Source organism: Sceloporus occidentalis, unplaced genomic scaffold (genome assembly GCF_023333645.1).
Source record: "Sceloporus occidentalis isolate IW3139 unplaced genomic scaffold, rSceOcc1.0.p SCAF_9, whole genome shotgun sequence".
In the NCBI taxonomy this organism is placed as follows: domain Eukaryota; kingdom Metazoa; phylum Chordata; class Lepidosauria; order Squamata; family Phrynosomatidae; genus Sceloporus; species Sceloporus occidentalis.
The window spans coordinates 15,682,371-15,701,370 of record NW_028316989.1 but is presented as its reverse complement, the minus strand read 5'-3'; the positions used below and the strand labels follow the sequence as shown (position 1 = coordinate 15,701,370).

Below are 19,000 nucleotides of genomic sequence, written 5' to 3'. Positions count from 1 at the left end.
ATCTGCAGTGTGGATGCAGCCAAAAACAGCCTTGGGAGCCCGTTGCAGCCTATGGACCATAGTTTGCCCACCCCTGCCACAAACCAAAGTCAAAACAGCCATCATACCTGTTGCAATGATCAATCCTGGAGCAGACTCTTTGGACAAGATGGGCATCCTGCGCAACTGGAAGTTGAGGAGCTGACTCAGCCGCTGGGCCAGGTGAAGGGAGCAGCCCTGAGAAAGCTAGGAGAATTGAACAATCCCAGTGTCACTTGAGTCACCTTGCAGGACAGAGATGAAATAGGGAGTGATCCCTCATGCACTGCTGAGTGTGGAGCTTTATTCACAGCATGGAAAAATTTCTTTTGGAGATTACTACCCCTAGAATCCCCTAGCTCACATGCCCAATGGCTAAGCTGTCCATGGGTTCCAGGAGTGGCAGTCCAGAAAAAAGGAACTTTTCCAAGCCCTGCATCCTCCTCTGAATAAGCATAGTTCTGGGGAGGCTAAAAGAAATTCCCTTTATGTATGCATTTGCAAGTGTTCAGTGCACACAACTTCAGTTTCAAAATGAACAGGCTGCATTTTTAATGCAATTTGCTTATTTTGCTTACTAGGTTAAAACAAATGGGAAGAGAAGGGAACTCATGAAGGGGAAACAAAAACCCTGCGGCTCCTTAAAGAACTGATGGACGTACTGTAATGCAGGTGGCCGGTTGTTTTGTCTTTCAGTTTAATGTATTTCCTGCCCCTCTAAAAGAAAATCTGAAGAAACCTTGTAAACTGAAAGTAAAGCATGGCAATAAATAATGAGGACAGAGACAATTAAGAGACACAGCAGGAGAGCAAAACACTCAGGATAAAAATCTACCTTAAAATCCTGGGAACTATAAAACTAGAAGCATAAGACGTTCCCAACTACATTAAAAGGTCAATTGTTCTCCTATTCTGTTAGATCCATCAATTAGATTAACAGACCTAAGAAAAGTTTTACATTCAAAGCAAATGCTTCCTTGTCTTTTTCATTTGTTTTCATTTGTAGTACATATCCCACCTTTCCTTCAAGGGCCACGGCTCTCCCATTTTTTGTCCTGACAACAACAACCCTGTGAGGTAGATATCACTAAGAGTGCATCTGTGCTGCAGAAATAATCCAGTTTGATACCACTGTAACTGCCACGGCTCAGTGCTATGGAATCCTGGGAATTATAGTTTATTGTGGCACCAGAGATCTCTGAAAGAGGCGTCTAAATGTATCACAAAACTACAGTTCCCAAAATTCCACAGCACTCAGCCATGGCAGTTAAAGTAGTGTGAAACTGGATTATTTCTGCAGTGTGGAAGAGAGACGCAATACCTCAAATCACCCATTGAGCTGAATGGAAATCTGAACCCTTAGCTTTTCCGTACCGGTGCAACCCTGGACTGCAGTTGTTCACTTTGGTATGATTTTAATTGCGCTATTGTTTTAAACTGTAAGCCATTCTGAATTCCAATTCTGGGCGGAAATGGGGTATAAATGAATATATCAACAAGAACAACCACCATCCTCATTGTGCAACACTGTCTCGGGTGTGTAAACTCTTCTTCTCATGTTTGTTTAAAACTAACTGCTCAAGCGGTCACTTTGCCCATTTGCAAAATTGGCATCTAGACCACAAACTTTGTGTCAAAAGAGAGAAAAATACTTTTCAGCCTGAAGCTGAATTTCTAGTTTGGGAAAGCTCTATGGGGTCACCACCAAGAAGTGGGTGAGGCAAAGTGGAGACAGTAAAGCCAAAAGGCTGAAAGTGGGCAGTTTTTACATTTTCTCAACAACCGCAGCTCAGTTGTATACACGCTTGTTCAGAAAGCAAGCCCTGGTTCAACAGCGTCCCAGGAATGCAAATAGAAGTGCAGCCCAATGCCACACTTTTGATCAGGCTGCAAAGCAGAGCTCAGTTCTGTAAGGATCCATTTCAAGGCTTCCATATCCGCTCCTCTCTGAGAAATGTTCAGAGAGAACTAACAAACCTGAGGGCCAGATGGGCAGCCTTCAATTGCTGGAACAGTTTCCCATCCCTGCTTTATGTCACAATGAACTTGTTAGATCTCAAGGTTAAAAGAAAAGAAAAGAAAACATATCACTGCCCTCTTGTAACAGAACTGAGATGCTTTGCCATCTGGAATCCAGGACAATAGACAAATACACACAAAAAGTAAACGCTTTCTACAAAAGAGATAAAAATTCCTGATTATAATTCCTAAGCTTACAAATTTGTATCACTTGCTCCTTCCAAGTAAAGCAACCAGGAAAAGCTGGAGGAGGAAACATTGTACTTTCTCTGGGGAAGAGAAGGTTAAAAGGTGATATGATATCTCTGTTTAAATATCTGAAAGGATGTCATACTGAAGATGGAGCAAGTTTGTTTTCTGCAGCTCCAGAGAACAGGACGCGGAGCAATGGATGCAAACTACAAGGAAAGAGATTACACCTCTACATTAGGAAGAACCTCCTGACAGTGAAAGCTTCTGGACAGTGGAAAATGTTGCCCCAGAGAATGGGAGAGTCTCTTTCTTTGGAGATTTTTAAAGCGAGGCTGGATGGCCATCTTTCAGGAGTGCTTTGACTGTGTATTCCTGCATGGCAGGGAGTTGGACTAGAATGCCCTTAGGGTCTCTTCAAGCTCTAGGATTTTATGGTTATAGGACCAGCACTTTTAACTGTGGCCAGAAAGAGACCAAGAGCCACTGGAATAGTTTCAAGAAAGGAGTCATATGCTCCCTATAACCAGCCCTGGTCATCAATCTTGTTGCAATACTTTGGACCTGCTGAACCCATGTAATGAGTGAGATTAAAAGTTACTCCACCAAATGTTATGCGCAACCACTTCTAGTTACTTTGAAAAGTTACCTTTAGATGGCATTTTAGGAATGTTCACAAGCATTCTGATAGGAAAACTCTCTTCGTCAAATGTTACACTAAGCAACAAGAACAAACTACTTCTAAAAAAGACTTTTCTAAGCAAAGGACGCCAATCCTCAATTCATGACCCACTGCACCCACTTTTACAGTTTCTGCTTGACCTCACACAGGCGAAAAAAAGAATACAATGACCACTCCTAAAAGCCCTTTTAAGAAGCAACAGGATTTCTTTGTAGGCATCATTACCTCACAATTAATCTTTTCGCCATAGCGAGTATACTCTGGAGCCTGGAGAAATTCCCAAGTCCCACCTTTGTCGAAGGTGATGACGGAGCGCATGTTCTCCTCGCTGAACAAGCCGTTGATCAAGGTGGCAATATAGACCCCTGGCACCCCCTCGACCCGGTGGAAGTCCGCAAAGGGCTCATTTGCAAAGTATCTGCCGGAAGAGAAGCAAACACAACATAGTAGACCCAGGCACTGCAATCAGGTTTCAGGCTTCAAAATAGTTGGCTATTGAGAACAGAAATTAAAATATGGTCCCAAGCGGGAACTTTCTGTACTGTAAAAGTATGCCAATAAAGAAATAGTTTTAAGAGGCATCGCAGCACAGGAAGACATATTTATTCCATAACTGCATTGGCACTGCAGAAATAATGCATTTTGACACTACTTTAACTGCCATGGCTCAATCCTATTGAATTCTGGCATTTGTAGTTTTGCAAGATATTTAGCCTTCTCTGCCAAAGAGCTCTGGTGCCACAACAAACTGCACAGCTCCAAATACCATAGAACTGAGCCACGGAAGTTAAAGCAAAACTGGATTAATTCTGCTAATGTTCCTGATAGCATTGGTGGTACAGTATTTGTCAATTTTCAACTCCGGACTTTAACAGACACCCTAGAAAGATTACTTTTGGGAGCTCCAACTACCAGAATACATCAGCAGCCATGGGAAATCTAGGAGGTTTAGTGCAGAAAAGAATTTTTTCCTGGCTCCAATCTTTCAAACTCTGGCCTGTTGCCTTACCCTATCCCGGTTTTGCTGCATTCAATATGTGGTAAGCCAACAATTCTACATTCAAGGGAGGTATTCTGTAAAGTGTTACCCCTTAGTCCTGGCCTAATGACACGATTGACCACGAAACTGGCTGCAAGTAGTTTGGCTTGGCAGAGAACATGCAAGGAAGGAGGAACAGCAACTGCTAGGTTCAACCAGTAGAGAGCAGATTTGGATTTTGAATGGCTAAGATTAGTACTGGCAAGCCCATCTCTAAGTATTCCTTACCTAAATAAACCCTATAAAATTAATGGAATCGCCATAAGATGACAGGTGACTTGGAAGGCGCAAGAAAGTTTGGTTTGGAAGCTGGCACCACATGGCTTTGTGCACTTGCTCCTGTGATCCTGCGATGTCTGTCCTGTATATTTAGACATTGTTATCATGATTATCTTCCCTATAATTGAGGGGTGGGCAACTGTAAAGGATACAGGGGACTACAAAGATTCACAAAAATGCCCTCCTCAAACCTAGAAATGGGCAGCTGTCTCATTTGGAAAACAGATAGCCTTTTATGTTATAGATCACAAAAGGAGGCAGAAGTCCAAAACCAAAACAACAAACAAAATGCTACAATAAAATCACAACTGTAAAAATCATTACAAGTTTGTGTACCTTTCATGTTTACCCCTGTGCATGTAATTTAGTACACACTGATTCAGTGGTTTTGTGTTCATCTAAGAGTCAGTGTGGTGTAGTGGTCTGAGCACTGGACTACAACTCTGGAGACCAGGGTTTGAATTCCTGGTTGGCCATGAAACCCACTGGATTACCTTGGACAAGTCACACTCTCTCGGCCTCAGAGGAAAGCGAAGGCAAATCCCTCTGAACAAATCTCTCCGAGAAACCCCTGTAATAGTTTCTCCTTAGGGTTGCTGTAGCTCGGAAATGACTTGAAGCCACAAAACAAAAGTGGTTTCGTGGCTGTGGTTTTGCGCATCATGATTTTGTAATGATTTCTTATGTGTTCTGCAGTCATGTGCTTTTATAACATTTTGTTTATTGCACTTTATTTTGTTTTTATAGCATTTTGTTTGAGATATTTATGCTAAGCAGCAGCGGGAGAAGGTGCAGCAAGCAACTTTGAAAGATGAACTGCTATTCCTGGAAAGTATCAGAAGCAATTTGCTTTTCTCTTTGGATCCAAAAAAGCACAGCCTGGAGAATATGGAGGGGTCAAGAACCATAAAATCTGCTTTCAGGGACTTCAACGCAGCCCCAGGACTGCATTTTACATATGCCTGCTATATACTAAGAATTCATTCAAGGGTTGAACTACACTGGCAATGGAGCTTAAATAGGACTAGTGAGAAACAAGAGGGAGGTGACAACAAGTTTGGTGGAAACCCCTTGAGGTCTGTGGGAGTGTGAAACATCTTTCAGAGGAAAATAAAAACCCTCAAGGGAGTGGGTGGGATTTAAAAATAGACCAAGGCTGACTGAGTATGCTCAGTTGGGCACAGAATGTGACCAACTGTATGAAATGGAGAAGAAAATGAGGAGGGAGGAGGAAATGGGATGAAGTAGCATGGAGGAAGGCATGACCTGCTGGCACCATGAACAGCTTTCAACAATTCAACATTTTGTTGCAGGTCCCGCATGCATAGGCACTGTTTCCCAAATATTTCTCTCTCCCAATGGGATTCTGTAAAAATGCAAAGCTGCTGAATCAAACCAACAATCAAGCTTTTCCAGCAGTGCACTCTACAAACAGGTTTTTCAGAACCAGGTTATGAAGACAATGCCTCCTCTACCCTTGCATCTAAGATTAAAAGGTCTGTTGCTGTTGTTGTTATGTGCTTTCAAGTCATTGGCACTGATTTATGGTAATCCTAAGGCAAGTCTATCATGAGGTTTCTTAGCAGGTTGTGTTCAAAGGAGGTTGGCCATGGCCTTCCCCTGAAGCTGAGTGCATGTGACTTGCCTAAGGTCACCCAATGGGCTTGCATGACTGAGCCAGGATCCGAACCCTGATCTCCAGAGTCATAGCCCAAAAGTCAAACCACTACACCGATCTTTCTCTCTCACTGAAAGGTATACTGCCTCTGAAACGGGAGGTTCAGTTCAGGTACCATGACTCAGCCACTGAGTTTTTCATGATGTTCACTTTGTCAAAAAGGAAATTGAGGTTTGTTTAACTCCAGTTTTGAAACCATCTGAGCCAGTGGCCACTGACCACATCCCACAGTATTGTGCGCAAAATACATATTGGGTCAACCATTTTTATATCTGTCCTAAGTTGAGTTCCCATCAATTTCACCAGACATCTTTTGACTTGGTGGTGGGGGAACTTCTTTCTGAGAAAACTCGGTCCTGAAAAACTGGGAGGAGGATGCTTTAGCCTTCCTGATCTTTTCGATTTTAACTCTTACAAACCCTAGCCAGCATACCTAATAACTGGGCATCATGGGAATTGCAGTCCAATAATCAAGACAGCCAAAGGTTCCCCATAACAAATCTAAACCATGCACCAAAAATTAAAAAAAGGTCCAACCATAGCAAGCAAGGTGATGAATGTATTAGAAACTAATGTACAGACGGAGTCTCCCTTATCCAAAATGCCTGGGACCAGGAGTATTTTGGATTTATTTTTATTTTTGAATATTTGCATATACATAATTAGATATCTTGGAGATGGGGCCCAAGTCTAAACATAAAATGCATTTATGTTTCATATATACCTTGTACGCACAGCTTAAGTATAATTTTATACGATATGGAGAACAGCCTGCAAGTTATGTTTCAAGAATCATGTTTTCTGCATATGTGGGCAGCCCTGAAATCCTGTACTATTGTTATTTATATGTTTAATAATTTTGTGCATGAAATAAAAGTTTGTGTATCATCAGAAAGCAAGGGTGTCACTATCTCCGTTGTGCATGTGAACAATTTGGGATTCTGGAGTATTTCAGGTTTTGGGATTCTGGATAAAAGATGCTCAACCTGTATTAGCATTAGTTTGTTCCAGGCCACTGTTGTTGAAACAGGAATCATGTGTTGATTTGAGAAATGATTTGAGAAAATGTGCCAGGGCAAAGAGAACCTCGGATAATGTCCTCCTTTCTCAGTGAAGGACCACAGGAGTCTCCTTACCTGACCAAAGTGTCACTTCCAACTCCTCCAGGGCTATAATAGAGAATGTTCTCCAAAGTCAGTGAAAATCGTAGGCCTTCTGCTTCTGAGATGTAGAGGTTGGTGCTGTTGTTACTGTGACTGACACACACAAACACCTGGTCTTCAGATGTGTCCGCAATATAGTATTCCTTCAAGAAAAAATAAATGAGAGAAATAGCCTCTTTCTCTTTTTATACTTCAAATGCACTCAAGGGTTACAGCTCAGCAGTCTGAAGTGTGAAGTGAGAGTCAAATTTTCAAATCCCACACCTCTCTAACTAGGTAGCTTTAGCCAACCCATTTTTTTCTCCTCTGACTCATCATCTCCTGCCTAAAATAGATGTGATAATGTTTCCTTTCAGGGCAGTTGCAATGGGTATACACAAAGGTTGTGTTGGGTTTTCCCTTACCAAAGGAACGAGTTATTAAAAAAACAAATGTAGCACCCCGTTTTTAAAAAAGTGGAGAACTCCCCAAAAGAACCAATGGGAACTGAGAGTGTCCAGTGGACAAGAAATACAGTACGATCCTTCTCTCTAGTCATTTTATAGGTCCACCAGCTCAATTCTATGGGATGATTCTGCTGGAAATTGACCACAGAGTCACACTGGAGGACCTAGATCAGTGATTGTCAAACTTTGGTCCTCCAGATGTTTTGGACTTCAGCTCTCATGATTCCTGACAGTTGGCCAAGCTGGCTGAGTCTTGTCGGAGCTGAAGTCCAAAACACGTGGAGGACCAAAGTTTGGGAACCACTGACCTAGATATTCCTAGAGAAGGGTTCTCTCTAGATATTTCTAGGTCCTCCAAAATGATTCTATGGTATGCTTCTGCTGGAAATCATTCATTTCAAGAGGATTTACTATTATCCATGCTAAGTCCAGGGAGGTATTCTCCACAGATATGGGGGTTGTACACAGTGACTGCTGTGGGGGGAAATATAAAACCAAAAGGGAGAAGGAGCAGAATGGAGTATCTGGAAGTGGGCATAGCTGGCTGAGAATCCCAAACAGAACATTTACTTACAAGTCTCCTTTGTATATTTTAAAAACCAACTAAAAGAACACCCATCTCCTGAAGCTTTCTCTTTGAAACGCCAACCTTCCCATATACATATGTAAATACCTTAATAGGGTGCCTTGTCACAAACTGGGCTGCTTGCATAGGTTTGCGGTTAAAGGATACCCACAGCTGAACAGATGTTTGTTGCTGAGAGCCCAAAAGACGCTGCAAAAAAGAATAGAAAGAAACCATAAACATCCCTTTGATCCGTAGCTTGTAACAGTTTGCAAGAAGGTTATATGACAGTCATTAACAGGTATTCCTATTGCTTTTTATTATTATTTATATCCCACATTTTTCCCAGGACTCAAACTCTAAAAGCTGCTTAACAACAATTGGAACAGATACAGCTAAAAACACAAACAGGTGAAAAACATACAAGAAATTAATGTTAAAAGTTTAACTAAACCAGCCATAGATGTTTAATGTGGCAAAGCAATATTTAAAATGGTGTGCTCTGTTTTGATTTTGTATGTCTTTATCCTTTAAATGTATTTTGAAACTGTGTTGAATCATGGGTTTTTAACAGATTGGATGTTGAATTGACTTTTAACCTCTGCACAGTACATTTCTGAGCCCTTGGTCAGGAGAAAGGCAAGATATAAACTGAATCAATCAATCAACCAATCAATCAAATATTTCTATTAAAAACATAAAGAGAAACAGAAAAGAACGCTATTAAACGCCTTCTTGAAAAGAGTCTGTTCCCAAAAAAGGGTAGAACAGAAAAGACTTCACTCATCAACAAAGGGACAGTAAGGAAGGGGCCATTATCTGCTCCTTAAAAGGGAATCTGGGAGCTACTACTAATAAGGCCCTCGCCTATATTGTTGTTGTTTGTTTGTTTGTTTGTTTACATTCCACCTTATTCCCAATACAGGGACTCAAGACAGCTGACAGCAGACATATCTGACAGCAGACGTATCTGTAAGGGCCGTGAGGTCAAGAGAAAGGCATGCACCAAAAACCTCCAAGCCTGAGCAAGTTCATAGAAGAAGATACAGCCCTTCAGATAACCTGGAACCCATTATAGTGCTATACAGTATGACCCCAGTATATGTGGGTGATATGTTTCCAAACTTACTGCAGATGGTGAGAATTAAAGATAGTGGCAACCCCTATATTTCTGTTGGAAGGTCTATAAAGTTGAGTTGGAGGACCAGATGCCTAGATTGGTTTCTGGAGATCCTCCAACATGATTCAATAGGCAACTTCTGCTGGAGGTTGACTATAGACTCACGCTGGAGCACCTCCAGATGCTGAAGAGACCTTTTCCTTGGTGTGGGTAAGCGAAACCACATCACCCAAACTGATACTGCATTGCCATCCTCATGCTGTATTCCCCTTTGGCAATGTCTTGTAGAATCCTAGGGTTTGTAGTTTGTGGAGGCACTAGAACTCCCTTGCTGAGAATTGCTCCCTAAAGTTCCAATTTCCAAGCTTGCACAGGATGTTGCCACAGTAAGTAACGTGAAATATAGCACTATAATTGGGTAGTGTGAATGGGATCCTGGAACCAAACCATTAAGAACTATCCAAGGCAGGAAAGGTAATTTGCGAGCTAGGATTCCATATTTTGGATATCTTCTTTAAAGCTCAGGCTAAAATCTGGTGGATACTCTGGAAGCAAGTAATCACTACTGTAAGCATATCTAGACTTACTACCCTTCTTACCTGGGTCTTATATGCAGCTACACTGAATCAAGAAACTTTTACAGGTCTGCACACACCCTTTTTCTGATTTAAGGCGGGGGGGGGGCCTTTCTAAGTCTGCCAAGGACCACTTAACCTCTCCAAACTCACTGTGGTCCCAACCCAGACAAATTCAATCATTTCAGCAGGATGGCTTATATTACCGTGGTTTTGGGTCTCGAGCCTACGCCAATACTCATGCAATTGCTGGTCACCATCCAAGCAATTAAGAAATACTACAAATGTTGTAAGTACGTTTTGGGATTCCTCTCTTTGCTGGCTTCAAAAATAGTATGGGGAGGGGGGTGTTTTCCCAACAAGACTGTCATCAACATATTTTTATTTCTTGTTCATCTGAACAGGCAAATGCCTTAAACCAAATCGGGACCAGCGCTTTCTTTTTCTGTCCAGTGGCACTTGACATTTTTAAACTAGGAGGTGGGCAACTATGACAGATTCAAGGGGCTCTTGAAATCTGCCAGGGGCCACACAGATCTCCAAAAAAAAAATGCTAAAAGGGGTGGCTCCAAAAGTTCACCTTTGGTTTTGAAAAAATGGGTATCTGTTGCTGTTACAACAGTGCAATAGTACAACAGGGCCCTTGTTGGCACACAGCAACAACTATGGATTGAAACCAGGAAATCCTGCAACCCAAGCATTCTGGCCACTGCACTATGGGGCTCCTTTTGCCACTGCCTGCATGCAAAGACTTGGGGGCAGGCAAATCTCAAAGCCATGTTCTAGTTCACCCACATTCCCCCCCCCCCGAAATACTGCAGATGGTCTTCCTTTCCCATGAAACCCCCACCTTCCATTTCCCCATCCTCCTGTCATGTCATTTTCCCTATTACTTACAGGCATCTAAACTTCCCTTTCAGTGCTCTGGAGCTTCACATTGACCTAGATCTGCCTGAAGTACTGAAATCAAGTGCTTACAGAAATACGTTTTAACTCTGCTGTTGCACACCCATGCATTGGATATGATTACTCCCACTGAAATTCCCCCCACCATATTTATTGCATTTTTATACCATCCTTCCTATAAAGAGCTCAGAACAGCATGCATTGTTGTTGTTGTTGGCCTTCAAGTCCTTTCCAACTTATGGCTACCCTAAGACAAACCTATCCTGGGGTTTTCTTGTTAAGTTTCTTCAGAGGGGGTTTGCCATTGCCATTGTCTGAGACTGAGAGAGTGTGACTTGCCCAAGGTCATCTAGTGGGTTTATATAGCCTAGCTGAGGTTTGAACCCTGATCTCCACAGTCCAAGACCAATGCTCAAACCACTGTGCCATATTGGCTCTCAAATCATACATATCCCTCTTTTTATCCTAATAATAACCCTGTGAGGTAGCTTAGAAACGCAGTAAATAAGCTGGGGGTGGGGTGGGGATTTGAATCCAGGTCTCATTAGGCATCTTCAATAAAGGATTCCAATTGCAGAACACATATTTTCTTGTTATAAAAATCTGAAGAGAAAAAAAATGGGTCCTAATTCCCCAGGGTAAATATTCTAGAGTCCCTTGCTAAAAAGCAGTCATCATCAATAGCATTTGAATATCTCATCCAGGTAAATTCTGTGTGCAGCTTCAACACATTTATCACAAGAGCTGGCAATTACAATGCACCATGCACCAGATCCAAGTATCTACTGCCTTATTTGCAAGAAGCCCACTGATACACCTGTGATTGCTTATGTCAATATGTTTCTGGGTTATTTTAACTCTCTCCCGCTGGAAATGCACAGCGTCAATAAGCACCAAGCTCTCTGCCTGAGCCCCTTGAAGGAATAATAAACTCCGATTACAAAGGAAAGTCAGCGGAGATACCCTGGTGGTTTCCCCTCTGAAGTTCACAACACGTTCCTTTCCTATTCTTCCATTTGTAAGACAGTGAGCCTTGCAAAATACCGTTTGGAATGGCACTGTCGTAGCAAACCTTGGTGTGCTTAAAGTGTCTGATCCCTTCCTTCAAAAGCAGAGAGGCCTCCCTGCTATTTCAATGGATGTTGTTTGAGTTCATTAACTATGTGTATGTTTAAAGCAGAGGTGAGCAACATGAAGCTGTATAAGGACCCCCAATGGCTTCTTTTGTGGCCCTTGGCTGCTCCAAATTCCCAAAACAGCCCTTTTTCTCAGGCCTAAACAAATTTCCCTGGCCTCTTCTGGGCACCTCTAAGAACAAAAACACACTGAATAGGTTGCAGGAACACCGCTGCCAGCATCATTTAATACTAAAAATACTTATTTTTTCAAAACCCAGAAATAGTCTTCTGGACACTTCCAGGTTTTTTTCTGGTTCTGGGGGTGCCATTTTTGGCAGTTCATGCAGCCCCAAAAGACTCCCAAGGCAGAAAATTACCATATATGCTTGACTATACCAGTAAGTCAACCTCATGTATAAGACAAGAGCAGGTCTGAGGGCCAAAATTATGGATTTTTATATAATCCGTGTATAAGTCCAAGATAAAACTTTGGGGCTCATAACAAAGGATGTAATGGATGAAGGAACAGAAAATGATGCCAAGACAGGCTGCTATTTTCCCACTCAGACTAATTAAAAAATGTCTGAAGTGGCATAGAGAGGGGATGGTGCTTCTTTTAAGGTCTCCCTGGATGAACTACACTCTTGCCTTTTGCCACTCTATTCAGAGAAAGGGATGTTCCTTTTTTGATAAGAGTTAAGATATTATGTACCCATGGATAAGTCAACCCAGTTTTTTTGGGTTGATATTTTTTTTTAAATTAAATTTTCTAGACGTATACATGAGTATATATAGTAGATGCATCACAGTTGCCCACTTCATTGTAAAGCAGGGGTGAGCAGGCTGTGGCCTTCCAGGTATCACTGGACCACAAATCCTAGCAACCCCAGATAATGTTGAGGGATGCTGGGAGCTGCAAAATCCACAGTGATTAGATGCCGGGGTTGCTTACCACAGACTTGGTTGCAAACAGATATTTATCCCTGAGTTGGAAGTCTTCAACGTCCTCCAGAAGAATCTCTTTGTTTTCCCTGGTTTGAAAGAAATCGGTGCTGCGAAGGATAGTGGAGGATCGCGTAGGTTCGTGCCGCTCTATGTAAACTGCATTCGGCTTGTCATATGGTTCAATTCCCCTTATCAGGAGGGAAAAAAGTAAAAATTATATTCATACACATACTTATTAAAAATCGAGAGCACTTCATATCTGCCAAATAAGTGATTCTTACAACCGTCGTATAAGGCAGACTACTGTCAATTTCCGCATTTTACAGTTTTAGCTTGAAGACAACAAACAAATGGATATCATAAATTTATGGTTGCAAGAGCATTTGAACAAGGAGCTTCACTACTCAAAACCAGCTCAGGGAAAAAATTTAACATACTCCTTCTCTTGGTAGAATTCCAAGCTGAGTTGGTCTGGAAAATCAGTATGCAAAGGGATCTTGCAGCAGTTTTGAGCCTAACAGAAGGATAGAAGTTGGTAGCATGTGCTTTCATAGACTTGAACCCACCAACTTCTATCCTTCAGTTAGTCTCCAAAGTGCTGCAAGACCCTCTGCATACTCCTCTCCCTGGTATTCCAGTAATTTATGTGGAAGTGACTTTGTTTTTCTTATGGTAGTGGCAAAACTAAAATGCACACATACTACTGCCTTCCTTCTTGACTGGCAGGGTTGGGATTCAACCACTTCATTTGGAATAATGGGCAAACCAGTTCATAATGGGAGTGGAAGAAGTGAGACTATGCAAAGAGAAAGAAGAGGCTCTATAAGGGCTTCACCAAAAATTCCAAAACTTACCAAGAAAACGATTTCACATGTTCATGAATCATTATCCATGTCTGCCCAAAATCATCCGATTTCCAAAGCTGAAAAATTAGAACATGGAGATCAGCCAAACCCAGGAGCTCCACAATAATTCACAAAAGCACAAATCCTGCACTTATGGTTTAAGAACGTATCCCTCCCAAACAGATCCAAGAACATAGTTTCAATTCACATTAAGGCTGCAAAATCCTCCACATCTGAATGAAAGTACCACACTCAGTTCCACTGAAACCTACTCTCCATGTTAATGTGGGTTTAGAAATGATCTGTAAAGCCTTTACCTCCGATACACAGGTAAAAGTCCAGTTGCATATGGACCCAAAATGGCCCTATCCCTGCTCTCCTTTTGGTGGCAGATAAAAGCAATATTATGCGTCTGCTTTCTCAAAACTGACAAGGGCTGGACTTTAAAAGCTGTGCGAGGTTTGTATAGTTTGCAGTATTTTCAATTTTATCGTTTTTAACTTCTTAAAATTATTTAATTGCCTTTAAAACTTTACATCTACATTTTAATGCTTTGTATAGTTTTTAACTTGTACTGTTTTAAAGTTTGTTAGCCACCTCAAGTCCCTATACCAGAAGAAAAGTGGGCTATAAGTAAATAAAATCATCAGCATCACCACCCACATTCAACGGGGATTTAGATGGAAACTGGAGGCTAGGTTGCAGAAGTACAAAAATATTTGGGGAAGGGGAACCCCAAAGTCCAAGGGGGACTGTGCATGCATACTCAGTGGACCTAACATTAATAAATAAATACATAAATTATGGCTGGCCTTTCGTGGAGGGGATTTTGGTGTGGACAGAAACGTAAAAGAGATGTTGCAGGATTGAATGCAATATCTTGGGAATTGGCCATGGCTGGCTCGCTGACTGGAAAGTGAGAGGAGCATTACACAGCTCCATGTTTTGGAGGCACAGATCTATGCGCCCAGAAATTCCTCTATCCTTGTTTCTTTATTTTCCCCTCAAGCAAGCAGTGAGCATCTCTCCTGCCAGATCAGAGAGAAGCCATGAAAATGGAAAGGAGGGAATGCAGAATGGGGAGAGCTTGCCAATAGACAGAAAAGGTCAGGGAGGGCATGCGATAATTCCTTTCCTCTTAACTGCTGCTGAGAGAAACACTCAATTTTATTATATTTTTTTATTTTTAAGCAGGGAAAGCAACCCCAGCCAACAAGACTGGGAAAAGCGGAGATATTGTCTCTCGGCTCTTCACCACCAAACAACAACTCCCGAAGGAATTAACCATCTATCAATTATGGTGAAGCAGATATCCAAACAGTGAAGGGAAAGGAAAAACAAAACAAAACCACACAAATGCTGGTATGTGACCATGGAAGACAAACACTGCCATGCCTGCCAATTTTCAAGGCAGCACAGTATGCTCGCTGTCTGGCGTCTCTCTGCCTCCCAGATCCTGCCCATTTCAAGCCCCGATGTGAGAACAATGTGAGCCGGTCCTGTAGAGAAACAAAGGGCTGCTTCTTGTTGGAACGGGGAGGGGAAAAGGGGGGTTAAGACAGGGACACTGGCCTATTTTCTTATTTCCATGGGCATTGTTCCACAATGGACAGACGAGGAGTAATGCTGCCAGAGACCTTGTTTCCACACAGACACACAAAGCAAAACAAAAGCAACACAATGGGGTTTGGAAAAAATGGATGCTGACTGGTCAAAACCAGCGTTGTCTCTGCCTATGGGCACTGCAAGAGACTGGAAAGGCTCTACAGTCAGAGGGATCTTCATCATCATCATCATCATCATCATCATTTTATTTTTATTTATATCCCACTTTTTTCCAAATCTGGGATTCGAGCTGGCTGACAGCAGATAGGAAACACACTCACAAAATACCCAAGGTGACTGATGTATCAAAGCAATTCAAATTGTTTTAATGTGTGTACATCTTGCTTGTTCTTTTTTATTGATGTGTCTTTTTAACTGATCTTTGTCTGTTGACTGTTGTTGTTCCCTACCTCAATCCACTGGGAGAGCCTGGTACGAAATTATTATTATTGTTACTACTACTACTACTGTTATTAAAACCAGGCAGCTGCTGTTTACTTTGCCTATTGTGAGCAGGTACACACATCCACAATAGAATTGTCTATTGAGTAGAATCCCTCTCTTTCCCATCTTACTGCATTGTTTATAACAGACTCACAGCTGTAATACTACACCAAAAATCTGTGTTTCTCCAGCCCTCCTTCATCCTCCTCCCTATACTGAAGCTGCTAAAAAGCTTTCCACTAGACAGAAGGCAAGGAAGAAAAGAGGAGTGAGCATAAAAGGTCTTTATGAAAAGAAGCTTCTTTGTTAGAAGCTTTGGTAACTGACACGTGCCTGCGTTCTGGCTGTTATTATGTCTACAGGGATACTGTCCAAATACAGTAAAGCCTAAGCTAAAAGGGAAAAAATAAGGCAGGTTCTTTGCTCCAAAGAACTGACAAACTAAGCCATGTACAGGAAAAGTCCAGAAGACAGGGAAAAGATTATCTAGGTGCTTTTTGGATGGAACATTGTATACCCTGCCAAGGAGAACATTGGCAGGGATCCACGGTCACTTTCAGCCATCCAAGGAGAGCCACAGTACTCACCTGTTTGTTGGGATGGGACTTATCAAAGCCCAAGACGAGGTTTGGGAACCGGCTGTGCAAAAGGAGATCTGAGGCTTTGAAGGGAATCGGGAAACCCTGAACGGTCTTGCAAAAGTCGGTCGTGAGCCAGAGGTACTGCGTGTAGGCGTCCACAAAAATATACTGGGGAGGAGAGGAGAGGAGAGGAGAGGAGAGGAGAGGAAGAAACCAGAGGTGGGAGAGAAAGCAGAATCACTCAGCCATCAAAAGTCACATTTACATAATGGAATATTGGTTTCTCAATCAGAATCTCCTGCACAGCAAACACCACAAACCAAGGGGGTCCCCAGTCAGGAGCATTTTGGATCTTTCGGACGACAACCTCACTAAATCTCCTGCCAATTGGGTGGGGATGACTGGATCTGTAATCCAAAACATGTGGAGGGTCCTTGGTCAGGGGTAGGATACTGCCCAACATTTTGGCCCAGGAATTCTGGCCAAGTCTGTTGGGCTGCACTGTACTGTTCCCCTGTGTGAGCCAACTATGCAATTCATAGACAATTTTTATAAACCCAAATGCAGACTCATGAGCAATTTTTTATTGCATGAGAGTCTTTCATAACCATGCTAAGCTATCCCATTATATGGAGCAAAGCTGGGCAAATACACAGGAGCCAAGGGTCCACAGTCCCCCGAGTGCTCACCAAAACAGCGACTGGAAGTAATATTGAGTCATTTGCATACACTGAACCATCAGAAAGCAAAGATGTCACTATCTCAGTCACCTGTGTCGACAATTTTGGAATATTTTGAAATTCTGGTAAAGGAAACTCAGTCTGTACATGAACATATATGTACCCATCCCAATTTAACTATCTGGACACTGTACATGTTCTCTGCTTGTAACCGTGTGACACTGAAATATTATATTGAAAATGTCACACTTTGGAATATCCCATCCACTCTGTTCTGTACCTGCCATTTGGACTACAGTACATTTTGATCCCTATCAGAGTTTCTGAAGCAAAGGTTAGAACATTTTGTTATGACACTGTATTATTTCTGTTTTGCTGGCCAGTCTGCTCTCTCTCCCATTCCTTTCCACCACTACCATATCATAAATCATATCCATGGAACAATTCGCATTATTCATTAAGGCTGAATACATCAGTTAATGGGGCTTACTGGTACCTTTCAGCCTCTCTTTTTTCCAACATACTCAGGGTTCAATTTGAAGATAGGATGTCACCAGCAATGGTGATTTTTCTGTTATTCTACCATACTGTCACTTGTTGCATGAACCCAGAGCATCCTTAACGTTCCTCTTAAGAAACAGATCACATCTAGGGCTGCTGCAGAATTACTGCAGTTTGACACCACTTCATGGTTCCATCCTATGGAATCCTGGGATTTGTAGTTTGTTGTGGCACCTACCTTCATTAACAATAAATTCAATAAAGGTACAGAATCAGAACTGCAGAGAACTCCTGCAGGGCCAGTTCTTCCACTGGATGCCATCTGTTTCCTGACATGCACACATCTTTTAATGTCTAAAATTATATTTGTGGAAAACTGGAAAGGATTTCTGGGTCACTTTCTGTTTCACCAAAAATGGTGAGTCCAGAGGATGAGAGAAAATGGCACAGATAACCCCTGGACTATCTGCATTTGCCTTAGGACTCTATGCCAATGGCAGAAGAGATAGCATTGTGCAGAACTTCCCCTTTTCAAGGGACACTGAGAGGAGGAGGTTAGAAATGATGCATTTGAATTTCTGCAAGACACATTTCAGCTTTGCTTGGGCCCCACAACAGCTAATGGTTTAGGAATCACAGCTGTGTGGTACACATCTGCCACCGCAAACAAACACCAAGCCTTGGCTTTTTTTTCCCCTGTAAGAAAAATTAAAAATTAATGGATGAGAGACTTTTATTTTCCAATCTGGATTGTTTTTGTGTGCGTGTTTTTGCCCCTTAGAAATTAATTCATCAGTTGTCCTGATCAAATGCAGTTCATAATCCTCAGGAGACACACATATTTCCCTCGGCTGCATGAACCCGTTAATATTAATCAAACGTCTGTTCGGTTATTGTTGAGTCGTATTGTTTTGCCTGTCTGAGGTACCCGCAGGCCTCTTTTGGTTTGCTCTAAATATATGGCAGGAACTCTGTGCTAATGAAACCAGGTTTTGAAGAAGAAAAACTTGTAGAGCTGTTTAAAATAGCATTACATTTTGCTAATAGAACCCCCTTTCATGGGAGGGGTGAATGTGACCAACTCACCTAACATGTATGCTATTCAACGCATCTGTAAAATGGGTATAATAACTCAAAGCACTGGGTCAAAACTGGGGGGAGGAGTTGGACTACAACTCCCACACTCCATCTCCCACAGCATGGACACAGGATGCTGGTACAAGGTGTGGAAACGGTAACTTTTACCCATAAGAAACTTTTCCAGATCCTTGACCATAACTAATCTACTTAAAGAATGAACATAATTCTGAACTACTTGTATAAAGAAAACTGCATTTGTGACAAAGTGAAGTCTGATTCTCCATCACTCTACATATATATATATATATATATATATTCTCCTTTCTTGTTCATTCAGTGCTTAAGGCCATTCCAAGAATAAAAAAATCTGAAAGCATGTCATAACAAAATAACACCATCAGCAGTAGCCATCTAACCATCAGCAAAACCAGTGATCCAAGAGCAATTAATATTCCAGCAAAGCACCCAAAGCAACAGCACCAGAAGATGCTTCCCTGACATTTGGTAACATCTTCGCATTAA

At 41.9% G+C, this 19,000-nt stretch overlaps 1 protein-coding gene across 3 annotated transcripts in view; it reads right to left on the bottom strand.

The window, feature by feature from the left end:
- The window catches only part of SORL1 (sortilin related receptor 1), an 86,378-nt gene that overhangs the window by 47,109 nt on the left and 20,269 nt on the right, over positions 1-19,000 (bottom strand). For all 3 annotated transcript variants that reach the window (XM_089537365.1, XM_089537366.1, XM_089537367.1), the window contains exons 4-10: positions 16,224-16,385; positions 13,597-13,664; positions 12,750-12,930; positions 8,187-8,288; positions 7,041-7,210; positions 3,134-3,326; positions 108-225 (exon numbers count right to left, since the gene is read on the bottom strand). In XM_089537365.1, coding sequence (XP_089393491.1) covers positions 108-225; positions 3,134-3,326; positions 7,041-7,210; positions 8,187-8,288; positions 12,750-12,930; positions 13,597-13,664; positions 16,224-16,385 — 994 coding nt within the window. The remainder of the gene's footprint in view (positions 1-107; positions 226-3,133; positions 3,327-7,040; positions 7,211-8,186; positions 8,289-12,749; positions 12,931-13,596; positions 13,665-16,223; positions 16,386-19,000) is intronic.